The sequence below is a fragment of the Amphiprion ocellaris genome, chromosome 12 (assembly GCF_022539595.1).
Source record: "Amphiprion ocellaris isolate individual 3 ecotype Okinawa chromosome 12, ASM2253959v1, whole genome shotgun sequence".
Classification (NCBI taxonomy): domain Eukaryota; kingdom Metazoa; phylum Chordata; class Actinopteri; family Pomacentridae; genus Amphiprion; species Amphiprion ocellaris.
This window is the reverse complement of record NC_072777.1, coordinates 26,731,730-26,747,810: the sequence shown is the minus strand read 5'-3', so window position 1 is coordinate 26,747,810 and position 16,081 is coordinate 26,731,730. Positions and strand designations below refer to the sequence as shown.

Below are 16,081 nucleotides of genomic sequence, written 5' to 3'. Positions count from 1 at the left end.
GATTTTAAAATGCTGCAAATATTAGCTTGTAATGTTGATTTTGAACTCATTTAGCCTAAAAAGGCTAGCAGGTACGAGTAGATTTTTTTTATTCCTCCAATGATCAGTTGATTGGTTGAAGAGAAGCTGTGATTTCAGTCCACCAAGATTTTCTATTTGTTTATTGGAGTCCTCTTATATGAGTGTGACAGTTCTTAAAACAGTTTTAAAAATGTCATTTTCCATTTACATACAGTCTGATGTGTAAAATTGTAAGTTTGTTGTAAGACCTGATAAAATAAATTTAAAGACGTTTCAAGATATTTAAAAGAAATATTTGTTTTTCTACTAACTTTGATGAGGATCGTGGTGTTAAAACGCTTCAAATACTTGAAACTGCCAACATTTATTTTGATTGGGTCTGCATGATTCTGGCTTCACTTTTTTATTTAAGTTGCCTGTTTGGTCTGATTCGCTGGATTTACACCGACAAACAAATTTTACTTCATCCGATTTACTTCCTGATGGAGTAAAACGGCACATTGGTCGTAAATCCAGCGTGGTTGTCCTTTTCTTTATGCTTCTTCTTCTTTTATTTTTCATTTAACTCCACCGTCTCCCACCTCCTTTCCCTCCACTGCCTGCCGTGCTCGGTGCTGCCACTGTGTGGTCGGACCCCGGTACTGCAGGCACTGGCCCAGGCCATTAAGGAGGCCAAAGAGCAACATCCTGACATGTCTGTTACCAGAGTGGTGGTTCATAAAGAAACTGAACTGGCTGATGAGGAGGATTGACTGAACTCAGGTAATGATAATAATAGTAGAGGATTATTATTATTATTATTGATGGTGGTTTTCTTTAAAGGTCCCACATTGTGCCACTTTTTGGCAAATTAGTGAGAGTCTCACATGTTTCCAGAATGTTTCTTTTATGATTTTATCTTAAAAATACCACAAAAATATTTTATTTAGTCAGGAGTGTATAACGTGTGGTTTTAGTTCTGTTGTAAATCGGCTGCTGTAGTGTCTGTAGCTTTAAATGCAGCTGAGCAGCTGTTGTTCAGGAAAAAAACTCTGTGTTTGACAGTGCAACAGTTCACTGTACAGCAGCTGACAGATATGCGACTCAGAAAGCTTTTCACTGTTTCTGTTAATAATCGTTTTCCATGGAAATATCACCAAATTTACTGCACAGTCAGTGTTTCTGTTTCATATATTTGGTGAGTTTGTCGGACAAAAATCGCATCTCTAAAATCATCACTGTATTGATGGCGAAGGTTTTATTTAAAGGTCAAACATTGGGCCACTTTTCAGCAAATTAATGAAAGTCCCCAGAATATTTTTTTTAGTTTTTCAGCTCAAAAATACCACAAAGATGGTTGATTTAAACATGACTGTATAAGTTTCAGTTTGGGGAGGTGATCTTGCTTCTCAAGGTGTTCATCATCTGAGTCCAACAGCATTAGCATACACTGGATATCTCCTTCGGCTTTTGTCTTCTGTTTGCTAACATGGGCGGAGTGAAGCGTGACGTCAGGGTTGGTAGGTCTGCGTGCTACAGTGAGGAGAGTGGAACATCCAAGTATTCGGATCTCAAAATAAATATTTGGATACCACCACAATGACCAAATATTCAGATATTGGGGTCCAGCCCTACTCCATACTTGTCTCCACTCTGTGCAAACACTGCCTGCAGTTCATCCGAAAACTTGCAGTCTTTGTCCCATGATTGTTGGTCGCAGCCGAATCCCTCGATGAACACAGAGTTTACATTTTTTTTTAACAGAATCTGATGAAAATACCAAATTTTTGATTAAATATCACAATTTTAAGCTTTTTTTTTCACACATAATGCATTCAAAGACTGTCGGAAAGTTGAAAATCTGACTAATCCCTCCGTTTGTACAGTTTGTTGCCAATTGATTTTACATTTTTATGTTTTTATTTTGTCTCCATACTTGTCTCCTCTCTGATCTGTGTATACACTGCCTGCAGTTCAGCCAAAAACTGGAAGAAATTTTGTCATGTGGTTGTTAATCGCAGTTGAGTCACTAATAACTTAACAGTTGCTCAGAGGGACGCAGAATATTTTAATATTTTACAGAATCTTATTAGAAACAATGATTTGTTTTTGACCAATTTTTAAATGAGACACGTAGAATGATGCGATTTTGATGAAATGTGCCATTTTTTACCTATGAGGTTGGCCCTTCTTGGAGTCGGTAAGCAGCAAGAGGGCAGACTTCTGATTTTATTTGCTTTTCTCTGTAGAAACTGTGTAAACGAGGCATATAAAACACAATAAAAGTGATTTGCACTGTATGGGACCTTTAACTGTTCTCACATGTTGTAATACCGTTGGAAAAAAGGTAACTTTAATATGAGAATGAAGGCAGTTTAGGTCCATTTTTCTGAGTATTAAAGCAGCAGTTTTTCTTTCCTTGTGTTTTCTCAGAGCTGAAGCCCACTGTGACTGTTTTCTGTTGACATCGACTGAACTTCATCATCCTACGACGACCGACAGATGGGAGGAGAAGAAGAAGAATCGGAGGGTTTAAGTGAAGTTATCGTCTCCTCCCGCCTGGTTCTTCTTTCTGTGGTGCATCTGGATCCCTTCACTGCGAAAAAACCAAGAAAAAGAAAAATAATGTCCTCGTCCTTTAGTGAGGGGAAACAAAAAGAACCACTTTGTTTAGCTTAACATTTGTAGCTTGTTTTTATTTTTTATTAGTGTTTTTTTCTTTTAACTGTTTTACAAAAAAGAGAGAAGATAGCGAAGTCTGTCATGTATTGCAAAGATAAAAACAAAGGATGCACCAAATTTTGATCAGATTCGAAGCTGAGAAAAAGATTTTCAGATCCTTTTATTGATTATTTCACCAGTTAAAGTGACTTTATTTCTATTAAAATCAAACAGATCTTTATCAGCTTTTTTGGTGCATTTCTTTAAAAAAGTGATTTGTTAAATTACAGCTCCCCCTCTCAATTCAGTGTAAATGGAGAGTAATATAATATATCTCATTCCAAATAGTGTAGGACTGAAGAAAACACCTTTTTTCCCTTTAATTTTACATTCACAGTCAGACAAACAATAGAAATAACACTTTTTCTTACTAATAATTACAGAAAACTGGGAGCTGTAACTTAAAACATTGCAGTAAAAAAAAAAAAAATCCTTTTTTTGTTTTATTTTTATGTTTCTATTTTTTTCTCTCCTGTAATAATAGTTTTAATTCATCCACATTCCTTGTGTGTGACTAGCGACTGAGAAAGTTCATTTTCAGCTCATTTCGACCCAAAGTGACTTTTTAACATTAATAAAAGGAAAAATGGCGCATATTTGATAAAAGTGGGTTCAGTTTTAATCAAAGTGGAATTTCAACATTTTTATAATTAATTTTTACTAAATTTAAAGAACTTTGAGCTGAAAATGAACCGACTTTCAAGCTATGCGGCTCTGTACAGTACGAACCAAGGTGGGAGCAGCTGTCATTGGCTGAACACACTTCCTGGGCCCGCCCCCTTTTTCAACACTAACCAGTTCTACTGGGCCACGGGGGAGCAAAGGGAGGCTCTGATTGGGAGAGAGGACCTGTAAACTGAAATTTGATTGGGAGAGTGCCAACTGACAACTTTGGGAGTGAAAAAATATGAAATATGATTGAAAGTTGGCCTTATTAGTGGGGAAAAAAGCGAGTTTTGGTGCGTTATTGTGCATCCTGCAGTGAAACTTTTTATTCTAAGGATGAAGCTCAATACAGAATTAATCCAGCAGTTTAAATTATTCAAAACAAGTTACCAAAACAATGACAACTTGACCATTTCTACGAGTTTTCTTGCTTGATATGACGTCAAACTCAATACGTTTTCTCACTTTTTTTTTTTTTTAAATCTCGAGCGACTCCAGCTTCGATACTACAGTGTTGATTGGTTTTGGAGTGTGTAGATGACAGATTATCTCATCTAGATAAGACTTTCTGACATTATCTGGCTGTTGCAGCTGTTTTGCCGCAACTGAACATCCTGCTGCATGAACGTGATTCATTATTTTACACTCAAGACATTTCCAACACGATGGTAAAAAGCAGCTTAAAGGGACTCGTGTCGAAGGGTTTGAAGTGCTCTTGAAACCCCCTAAAAAGGAAACTCGTTGTGTTTTGTTCATCGGAATGTGAGTTGTGCGTGTAAATATTGGTGGCGCTAAATGTGTTGAAGCAAGACGCAGATTTTCAGTGAGCAGCAACGAACGAAGGCGAATTCTGCAGAAATGTCACTGATTGTGAGCAAAGAAGTGCCACAGAAAACTGAAAAGATTATTCCATGAAAAATCAATCAGACCTCCTCAGAATCTGATGTTTTTTATGTACAGTAACTTTAGTTTGTTTAATGAAACCATGCAAAGTTTTACCTTTGAGTTTCAGGCTCTGAAAGTACAAAGTTTTGGGGTTTTTCCATCATTTCTGAAAAAAGCAAGAAACAAAACAAACGCAAGCGAGACAAAAAAAGAGAAACTTTACAATGAAAACGATACACAAAATGACAAAAATAAACAAAAACACGACAAAATGATAAAAAATGAGATGACGCAAAACAAGAAAAAAGACAATCAGACACAAGATGGTTTTAAAAAATGACAAAAACTCAACAAAAATCAGTTTTACATCTATCCAGTTGTCACGAGCTCAAGACTAAATCTGTTTTTTGTTCATTTTTTTCTCCATAACCAACTTTAAACATCAGTATTATGGGATGCATCATAGTTTGAACAGTAGAACTGCAGCAGTTTAATATCTATGACATAGCGTCATAAAAATGATTGGTACCCTGGATGTGTCTCTGTTTTCTGATAATTCACTAGAAAAAACTTTTAGAAGTGCATTCTGGGTAATTTTTAAAGGCTCATATCAGCTTGTGTTACAGGTGGTTGGTCAGAACAACTTCTAGACAATGAAATGATCATTTTTACACACATTTGACACCAGGATCATCTTCTAGACACCATTCACTCTGTGGTAAAATACTTTTTTTTTTTTTGTGCACTTTTTTGTGATATTTGGGGGTAATTAGTAGAAAACAGAAACACATCTGGAGTATCAGTGACTGTTTCTATGATTCTATATTATAGACATTATTGCGCTGAACAAAAATGACATTTCTTGTTTAGATTGTGACTCCCGGATTGATGTAAAACTGATCTGGTAACAGTTTTTACCAGAACTCGTGTGTTTTTCAGCCCTGAAAACGTCATGCGTCTGTCTGCTGTACTGATGGAAGAATCGCAAAAATGTTGTACTTTAAGGGCTTTAACACTGAAAATATTAGAAGTATGAAGGTAAAACTTTGCATGGCTTCCATAAATATACTAAAGTTCCTGCAGATTTTTAAAAATGAACTGATTATGATGGTATTTCTTGGTCAGATTTGGTAGATTTTTCTATGAAATAACCCCAAATATCAAACATTCCACCTGGACTTTGGTAGATGCATCCACTGGACATTTTTTATTTTAGTAAACCTGACATGCATTCTCCAGAAAAGCTGATCAAATTAATGCTTTTTAACCTGTTTGTACCAGCAGCAGTGCACATTTTTCCACCTTGTCCAGCAGGCTGAGAGTTAAAAAAGCGGCTTTTTTTGGGGAATCGCTGGTCTGAGCTCGACTATGCAGTTAAAAACATTCCATGAGGGGGAAGCTTTAACCTCTGACCCTCTTGCAACGACGACAAAAGCAGCAGAAAAACTTTCAAAAAGCAAACTCTAGGCAGCTTCGGAAGCTTTCGCTGTTCCAAAAACAGAAATCTGTAACATCACAGCGACTATATTTGTAGATTTTCTCATCTTTTCTCTGTGATCTAGTTGTTGGAAGGTGGGTTTCTCATACCTCCCCTCTCTCTCTCTCTCTCTCTATTGCATATTTGTAAAATGTGTTTTTGGACTGAAGCACCACTACGAATCAAAATCTGCCACCGCTTTCCTCTTTTTTTTGTACTTTTAGCTCCTCTGTTCTCAATCAGGAGCTTCAACGCTGCCAGGTCGGGCTTTTCAAAATAAAATTCATTGGATTTAACACCAAGAAAAACTGAATCTCACGTGAAAGTTGCAAGAATTTCAATGCCAGCCGATTTCAAAAACTATCAGGGACTCGATTTTGTAGCGTTAAACTCACACGGTGTCTTTTTTCTTCACTTTTAAAGTCAAATTCTGAATTCTACACTCAAATCTCAGGCTCTGAAACCAGCACAGTTTTGTATTTCCAGTAAAAATTGAACACATTTTGTGGAGAAAACCCGACCAGCGGCGGCGCTTCCTGTCAGCTAACAGTGATCACTGGTAGATTTTATCTGTCTAGAAGCTTAAATGTTTTGTGTTTCCCCACACAGACACTCCTGCCCCTGTGTAACACTGTTTAAATAAAGGATTGTTATACTCTGACATCTTCGTTTTCTTTATTACTCATCGATTTTCTTTTGTTTTGTTGATCCCTGAGGGGAATCGCTGATTTTACAGTTGCTCCTGTTCAAAGAGAGCCAAAAAAAAGTCCTTAAAATATAAACATAAGTAGAAGGTTTCAGCAAGAAATTAAAATACATACAGTGTAATATAGATTATAAATAAAAAGAGGTATCAATGTTATTGTCAACTCAAGAAATGAATGAGTTTAATTTCACAAAATTAATGTAATTTAAAAATGCTCTTGAACTTCACTTTCCAGTTAATCTAATAATGAATTATATGCAAGAAACACTAAGTACTGTTTTGATGCACTTTAAGTATTTCCATGTTTTTCTCCAACTAAAAAACATTTCAGAGGCAAATATTTCACTTCCTGCTTCCCCACACTGTTTTAGAGCTTTAGATATGAGTTATTTTTGCACTTTTTAGATCATTTAAGTTAGTATTTCCATGTTATTCTCTGACTAAAATGCATTTCGGAGGCAAATATTGTACTTTTTTTGCTTCGCTGCATTTATCTTTAAGCTTTAGTTAACTTAAGGTTAAGAACCTTTAATATTATATCTTATAACACACGGCGTCAGATACTGTCAGTAAAAGTACTAATACTAGTGTAGAAATGGTTAAAGTACAAACATGAAAAATTATTAAAGTACAAGATCTGAGTACTTCCACTCTCCACTAACAATTGTTTTTCAGAGACAAACATTGTATTTTCTGCTCCCAACACACATTTTAAAGGTTGGTTGCTGGTTGTTTGCAGTTTGAGCTTATAAATGAAAAATATAAATGAACATATTTTTGTTATATTTAATTCATTTAGTCACCCAGCAGTATATAAAGTCACTTCAATTAGCTGCAGCTACAAGATTACAGTGATGAATCGATAATAAATCATCCTGAAATGTGCTATTCTACATGAGTAGTTTCTGTACAGGTATTTTAAATATGTATCTGTATTATTTAGTATTTTTACACTAGTGTTTCATGATTTCTTAAACATCTGGAAAATCATTACATTGTTTTATTCATTTGTCATTTGCTTGTTTGCTAATTTTTTTGTTGATTTATGACTTCTTTTATTTGCCATTAAGGTCATTCAAATGAGTTGTTTTAATCTCGTCAGCTTTATTTTATTGTGTAAAATATGAAAACAAGAAATGTCAAGCTTAGGCAGGAAAGCAGAAATAAATACATCAGTAAAAGATGCTTTGATTCATCCAGATGTTGGAGTTTCCCTAAAGAATCCAAAACATCCAGATGTTTTCACAGCTTCAGTCGTTCCAATCATGTCATGAATCCTGACTCTGAGGGAGTTTTTATGGATCCCAGTGTTCAGGACGCAGCAGCTGCTTTCTCTACAGTTTCTTCTGGCCTTGAAGTTCAAGTTTTTGTCCGTTCAGGAGCCTGAATGAACGCCGACGCTCCTCGTCCTCCTCAGCCGAGCGTTTCTGCTCGGCCGCCTGTAGATGGAGCTTCTGTCCTGCTGATACTCTGACAGATCAGATTCAGCTGTAGGGGGAAGAAAAAATAGAAGAAAATGAGTGAGAAAGCACAACACTGCATGAATAATGGGTTATAATAATTATTGTTACATGTATATATTATTTTTGTCATTAATGTATTTTCAAATATTCTTATTTATTATTTACATAGTTAATACCTTCATATAATTACTGTTATTTTTTAAATTATTTATTCATATTTTTTTACATTCAATATTATTGGTTTATATTACATAAAAATTGTATTATTATATAATAATCATAATAGGATTTGTCATCTGTTGGGTCTTCAAAGATGTGTATAATAAATAGATTTTAGCACTACAGAAATTAATCTGTTATTAAAATATGATGTGCATTTTATTATTTATATTATATATAGCAATTATGTATTTACATCCCAATTTTATCTTTTATTATTTTACATATTTTTATTTAATTTATATTATTTTATCTTTTTACATAATTTTCTATATAATTTATATCATTATTACATATTGTTCATTTACATCATGTTTTTTATTTAAATTTTTAAAATTATTTTTACTCACTATTCTTATGGTTTATGCTTATTTTTATTTATTCCTATTATTATTTTATTTTTTTATTAAACATGCAGTTTAAACCTAAAACCTAAGAATAATTCAGCATTTAGCACCTCTGCTTCCTCAGTCATGATGTATTTTTTTTACTTTCTACTGCTGGAAACTTGAGTTTTATTAGAAACCTTCTAATGTTTTCAGGCTTCAGCTTCTTTAATTTACTGAAGGGTTGACATCTCTCAAATAAAACAGCTGGAAAAATCCAACAACGTCACTGAGTTCAGATGAAAAGTACAACACAGCTGCCACATAAAAGGCAACTTTAACATCTGGTGAAGCTCTTTTAATGTAGTTAAATACAATGTTGAGCTATTTTACTTGAGTTCTGCTACTTTCTCCTTCCACTGTTGTGCATTTAAAAGGAAAACATTCTCTTTTCTTATAATTAAGTTCTTTTTCTTTGTTGTATTGGTAGTTTTACTTCAGTGAAATATCTAAAAGCTTTTTCCACGGCTGCTGTCCTGTAGTTTCTTTACTCTGCAGGTTCCCACCGTTAGTTTAATTCTTTAATCTGAGCTCTGTGGAACCAGCAGTAAACTGCAGGAGTGCGGTTTTGCTGTAATTGATAATAAATAGTCTCAGAATAAATAGCAGGAGCTGAACACTCAAACACACTTTCTGGTTTCATTCCTCCATCCAGTAATTCAAGTTTATTCCGTCCCTCTGAGGACATAAATCTTTAAAAACACTAAAGAATGTCATTTTCTAAAGTCTGTCAGAATAAAAACGAACTAAAGCAGATTGTCAGGAAACCTTTTTTTCTTGTGTTTATTCTCACAGTTTGCAAAATTTTTAAGGGGTGATAGAAATATTTTCCTTTTCCTCATGAATTATATGAATATTAGAAGTAATTAGCATGGATTTATTGCACATTAGATTTTAAATGTTTTTTTTTTTGTCAATTTTAATTATTTAAACCTCTGAGCTCCAAACTGTTTGTCAGCATTTTTCCTTCTGTCTCATTTTTCCTGCCTGTGGTTTCATATATCTCTACAATCTAAAGTCCTGCACCTCTATGGAAACACAACAACCATGAAGAAAGAGAGAGAAATGTCTTCCGTAAAATGCCATTAATCATAAAATGTAAATTTTCTTGGATTATTTATGCCAAAAATATTGAAAAAAAACCCTGGGATCAACATGTGCAGTGTGTTTTGTTTCACCGTGCTGAATGTATTTCCAACAACTTGCTTCTCCATTTACTGCATTTATTTTATTGATCCAGTATTGATTTTCCTCTCAGTATCTCCTGTAGTCTCTGTTTTGTGTCTTATTTACCATTTTGTCTCATCTTTGCTGTTTTGTGTCTCATTTTGGTCATTTTGTGCCTCATTTTCTGCCTTGTTTTAGTTATTTTCTGTGTTGTTTTTGTTGTTTTCTGTGTTGTTTTGTTATTGTGTCTCCTTTTGTGTCAAAATGAACTCATAATTTTTTAAACAAAACAACAACAGAAGCTGAAAATCTAAAAATTACTATTTTTAAAAATCTTTTACAGTTTCTAGTTCTGAAAAAAAGATTAATTTTGTTTTGATTTGCTTATTTTTCCTGATAAAACTGCTGCTCATATTTGATGCATTCAAGGACCGTTGGAAAGTTAGATATTCATTGATTTTTTTTCAGTTTATTCAATTTCTGCCTTAATAATGTTGTAATTTTGATAACTTATTTAAAAAGAAAACATGTCTTTAAAACCCGCTGGTGGGCTTTGGGGTTCAGAATGTTACAGTGAGAATAAATCATCCAAATAAAGCAACAGAATCAGCAGCTGAAGCGTTCATTTTAACTGTTTGCATCAAGTAAAAGAGCTCTTTTAAGGCGGCACAGTTTGAATTAAGCTACAAGAAAAGGCCACGAGAAGATACAACATTTATTTGCAGACTATTTTCAGATTTGTTGCTCTTATTTACAGCAGCTGGATGTTGTAGTTTACACAATTTACATTAAAGTATCCGCTCTGATTGGCAGCAGATGGTGAAAGTGAACCCTGAACTCTGCAGAGGGTGTTTGTAACTAAATTCAAAGAGGTCAGGTTCAGCCAGAGAAACAAAACATTACTGAATCATGCACATATAAATGAAATTAAAGCCACATTTACAGGTTTTTTATCCTCAGGTTGCACTAAAATCTGCATCTTACACTCATATTTACATATAAACACAAAATAGGTGACCAGAATTTTGTATCTTCACAGTCAGATTAGTCCAAAAAAGCCAAACAAAACTAAAAAACTTCGCCAACTTCTTATTTTTTTTCTAGTTGTTTATTTCAGCTGTGCTTCATTATTTAGAGAGCAGCTCAGTCAGGGCCTAAAGACATTTTTCTCTACCTGCAGGCGACATCAGTTGTCATGTTTGCTTCAAAAAACACTCTTTGCAGTGTGTTTCCGATGCAAATCGTGTTTTATTTTTGTGTGGATTTGAAATGAGAGTATTTCGCTGTTGGTATCTGCAGCTGATACATAAAATAAAACCCCTACGTGTGGTTCTAAAGACAGGAGTGGCCCTGCAGTATCCATTTAGCTACATGTTGCTGTAGTAAATATAACATAGCGAGCATCGAGTACATGAAGTAGACATGAAAAGTTAATATACCCTGAGTGAGTTTCCAGCTGAAGTAGACGATCAGCTGCAGCAGCAGAAGGCAGACAGACAGAAACAACAGACCCAACACCCAAACAGGAAGTAAACTGTCTTTCTGTCCGTCTGATGATGTGGTGGTTTGTCGCAGGAACAGAGCCAGATCTGCCAAAGGTCCACTCAGAACCTCCATCCTGGTTCTGGAAAACATTCAGAGAAGAGAGAACGCCAAGGCTGGTAAAAGTCTAAACAGAGGAGGTGGTCTACAACAGCACTTATCAGGTACTTATAATGCCATTCTGAGATCCCTTCCCAGGCAGTTTTAGACCTATTAACACCTTTAATGACTAGATTTAGGGGTCAAACTAAATAAAACCCTTAAGAGTACATTAGAACTAAAGAATCGTCTTGGATGAAGGTGAAACATGTCCAACAACCAAAAAATAGAAACCCTGAGATTTGTCTCCAAGCAGTTTTACCACTATTAACCGCCTGAGCCATGTGAATGTTGGTGGTGACAATAAATATCTGGGACTCATCAGTCAGTAGAAACTGCAAAAGCTACTCAGATGAAGGTGAAATATCTTCAAGAATCAAAAAAGACGAGTACGGTTGGTTGTTAAAACTGCAAACAGAGGAGGTAGTCTAACTTATCAGGTACTTACAATGCAGTCCTGAGATCCCTCCCCAGGCAGTTTTAACTCTATTAACTCCTTCAATAATGTATACTGGGAGAGAAAATGAACAGTCTGGACTCCTCAAGAGTCAGTCAGAACTGAAGGAGTCTGTAGGGTGAAGGTGAAACATCTTCAGGAACCAAAAAGAATTGATGTTTTTCAAGGTAAAAGTCCAAAATACATGTTAAGATATACAGTTGTGAACAAAAGTCTAGCATGGCAGTGGCATTATTATGCTCTGATGCCGGTGCTTTACACAAAGTAAATGGAATAAGGAAGAAGGAAAACCTAAAATCATCACCAGAAGGTTGATCTTGGACACAGTTGGACGTTTCAACAAGAATTGACGTATTTTCAACTTTGCATTGTGTGACGTGTGGATCCATTGGTGAAATTAGCCAAATCTAACCCTGCAATTGTGATATTTTATCGAAATCATGCTATTCTACATGTTTACTCTGAAAATTTGCCCAATATTAACTATTTGCACCAGATCCTATTTTTAAAAAAAAAAAAAAAAAAAAAAATAGATGTACAGGAGCAAAAAATGCCCAGAAATTGCTTGGAGTTCTGAAGGTTAATCTCACAGACATCAAGAATTCATTTAACAAAAGCTTCATTACAAAAAAAAGTAAAAGTGTGGACAATTCTATTCATTTTAATCCAGTTATATACTGCAGATGAGTCAATATATAATTGAGGGATTTTTGAAGTCCATGGAATATATCTTGCAAACATTTTTATTAAAAGTTAAAAAAAAAACTAATGTTTTTATGTTCATTATGATCATGTCTTTACAAATTACATAATTATTTATTATGGAAACAATAATTTATTAATATAAAATCATTAAATATCACTAAAATGTCAACTAAATAACCGTCCGAATTTAATAACAACCACCTTCTAATCAGCTAAACAATAATAAAATGAGCTTATTCAAGAATTGTTTTGATTGTGTTCTTTTTATTAAGTTGAGATAATCCTGACAGATATTTCTTTTTGGCAATATATCAAATTTTATATGGAAAATAAAGAATTGTATTTGTGTCTGAGAAATCACTTTCAACTAAATTACCCATTACAATTTCAATATTACTCAATTGCATATATAATATTTAGAAGAAACTTTCTCTAATAATGCCAGGTTGTGTTCAGTTATAATAAAAGAAATGTTGATTTTAGGCCTAAATACAGTAATAATGTCAACTATGTTACAAAAAGTCCCGCAATTCTATATTGACTCAGGTATAATTCCAACATAAAGCTGCAGTTTTGTTTGTTGTTTCTGTTCTGCATGTGAACTTCTAACCTGTAAGTGACCCTTTAAGCATTCTGAGCCAAAACATATCCACTGAACTCTGGATTCATGCATCAAAACAAACCAGAGCTGCATTTTATGAACCCGAATCTGTGAACAGAAACCACCAAAGCTACAGGCAAAGAAGGTGAAACAGAAGCAGAAAAGCTCACCATCTCCCAAACATATGCAGACACTATAGAAGTAAAATGTCTACTTACAGGTTCCTCTGATCTGAGTGACGGTAAGCTGAAAGGACGTGCAGATGGCTGCCAGATGTGATCAGCAGCTGCAGCAGAATCGTCCTGACAGTCGTCCTCTCTGAGGTTAAATAGCCTCCTGGAGTCAGAATCCAAGTGGAGGTCAAAGATGAAGCTTCAGCGACGGCGATCACAGAACTTTCAGACCCCAAAAGGATCCATTAAATCAGTGTCAGTGGGTCACGTCAGATCATTCAGGCTGTAATTCAACAGAGAGAAACGACCAGCGACGTCTCTGATTGGAAGAAAACCCAGCAGAGGTGACGGTGTGAACTTTGCTCTGTTGCAACAGTCCGACCTTGTGATCAGTAAGAAGATTATTGGCACTGTGTGAGTCTGTTTATATGCGATTGTGACATGGAGCCACTAGATGTGGATTACTGCAGGCCTTAGTGGCCGAAAAACATGGAAATAATCAAAAATGATTGCATTTACCAGTTTCCTGTTTGTAAGTCTGTGTATTTGCACTCTGGAGTAAAGTTTTGAACATTGAACCTTCAACCTTTGAGCTCATTGTGTCATAAAAACTCACTGACAGACTTTTCAGCTGATAAGAATCCAAATTTCTCTTATCTCTTCTGCTTTCTCTCTCTGTCTAACCTTTATTTATCTTTAACCAGCAAACACTGATACTGTTTTCAGTAGTTTGATTACTTTAAATACAACTGATAGCATCAACCTTGACTGTATTTTTATTTAAATAAACCTTTATTTAAACCAGTGAAAGGGCCGACCACAAGAGACAGCAGCACCGTTTAACAGGTTACAGATATACAAATATAAAATAATTTAAATAAAGTTTACATAAAATTGATGAGCAACGAGGAGCTCAGTCCAAATTCTAGTGTGACTTTCTCTGCTGCCGTTGTTGTAAATGTTTCCAATCACATAATAATCAAGGAGGATGCAATATTTTTAGTGCATGCGTTCAATTTGTTCGACTTTTACACATCACCCTGATTTTTTTGGCCATTTGTTGGCAGTAAAAACAGATTTCTGTTACTTTAAAGGTTGATAATGACCGAAACAACCAGCAAACAGCTTTTTTATTTACACATCCAGCAGTCATGGAGCATAATCAGTTAACTGGAGTTGGGTGTCTGGTAAACCTTATGAATGTAAAAGCTGATTTTGACTCTCTTTTTGCATTTATCTGTACATGCACTGCAGTTTTTTTGCATGCAGTAGCAACATTAAAACCATTCGTCGAGTATAATGTCCTTGAACTCTTCATCATGTTCCTATTTATTCTTGAACTATGTTTGCAGTGTCGCAGGGAGCGTTATTCTGCTAAAGGTGGACATCGGAGAATAAAACTGAGATAAAGGAGTGGACATGGTCTCCAGCAATGTTTAGGAGTCACAGCAACATCCACATCTTCAGATGGACTTTCAGTAATTCTGCTGGTTTTCTGATCATTACTGTTTGCTCCTGTTATTTGTCCACTCCTGCCCACAACTGCAAACATTCACAACACTGACTTCCATTGATTTTTTTTGTCTTTTCCAATCCTGCAGAGAAAACTTGTTATTTACTGTGTAATGTAGAAATTATTATCTATGAGTATTAAGATTATAAAATGCAGTTTAGTATCTAACCAGAAGTGCAAAAGAGGCGGTAAAAGTGTAACAAAATGAACAGAATGAAGGAGTGGTATGAGCACACAAAGTACACAAACTTAGAAGCTGTGAACAATAATATAAAGACAGGTAAATGTAGATGTACAGACAGGCATAAATGGTGATATGAACACCTGTCTGTAATAACTGTACACTGTATTTTTTTTTCTTGTTCAGAAACTCCAAATTTTATACATTTCAAGTTAGTATTTTGGTAATTTGTGCACAACAAAGTTTTTTTTTTATCATTAAAGTAGAGTTTACTTTGACCTAGGGGAACAGAGAAAATGTCGTGTCAACCCAGATTTGACATGTTTATGTCATTTGAAAATCAATATTTTACACATTTGTTGCAATGAAAACCAGTTCTTTTCCATCGTCATCTGTAACAAATGGTAAAGGCTTTGCTTTTGTATTATTAAAACCTACTCTAATGTTAATTTTAAATTATTTTGTTGACTCCATCCTTCAGGTTGTGTTAAATCCCACAACCTGCAATTGATTTTTTTAGCGCTCATTCCCGCCTACAGCAAACTGAAGACCCGTTCCTGTTAGATTTGCATTTGCTCCCAAAGGAACATGTGGGATCCCAGAGCAGTCTTCTAATCCAAGGTTTCTCTGCAGAGCATTTCCCAGACCCTTATTCACATAATGCATCCTGCTGCCATCTCTGCCCGGGTAAATGATGCACCAACTGATGGAAAAGAAAACGTGGTTGATCAGGTCTTCTTTCATCGCTACATGGTCCAGTTCTGATGCCCATTGTCGGAGCTTTTAACGGTGGGTAGGAGTCTACATGGATGCCATGACTGATCTCCAGCTACTCAGCTTCATATGCAGCAAATCTGTAGTTACCTTGGATGTCCAAGACCTGCTTCACCGGTTGTCCTTCCTTGGACACTATTAGTAACTAATGCACAATGGAAACAAACCACAACACTCGCAGTTCTGGAGATGTTCAGGTCCAGTTGTCTACCATCGCAGTTTGTCTTTCAGATCTTCACTCAGCACATTTTTTCTGTTTTCAACAATTCAAGAACTGACAGTTCACCCGCTACCTGATAAATCCACCTACTGTAATCAGATAATCAATCTAAATTAATGTTGTGGC

At 35.3% G+C, this 16,081-nt stretch overlaps 1 protein-coding gene and 1 long non-coding RNA gene across 14 annotated transcripts in view; one reads left to right on the top strand and one right to left on the bottom strand.

Moving 5' to 3' along the window:
• epb41l2 (erythrocyte membrane protein band 4.1 like 2) overlaps nt 1–6,410 on the top strand; it is an 83,034-nt gene extending 76,624 nt beyond the window's left edge. For 12 of the 13 annotated variants that reach the window (XM_035952162.2, XM_023278817.3, XM_035952160.2 and 9 more), the window contains 2 exons: nt 669–783; nt 2,434–6,410. In XM_035952162.2, coding sequence (XP_035808055.2) covers nt 669–773 — 105 coding nt within the window. In that variant the 3' untranslated portion in view covers nt 774–783; nt 2,434–6,410. The remainder of the gene's footprint in view (nt 1–668; nt 784–2,433) is intronic. The other variant, XM_055015675.1, reaches the window with a different exon arrangement.
• Nucleotides 6,411–7,539: 1,129 nt separating this feature from the next.
• On the bottom strand, nt 7,540–13,622 carry LOC111574294 (uncharacterized). The gene is made up of 3 exons (XR_002746616.3): nt 13,313–13,622; nt 11,130–11,314; nt 7,540–7,943 (listed from the first exon to the last, which is right to left on the bottom strand). It is a non-coding gene; the product is annotated as an uncharacterized LOC111574294 (long non-coding RNA).
• Nucleotides 13,623–16,081: the final 2,459 nt, after the last annotated feature.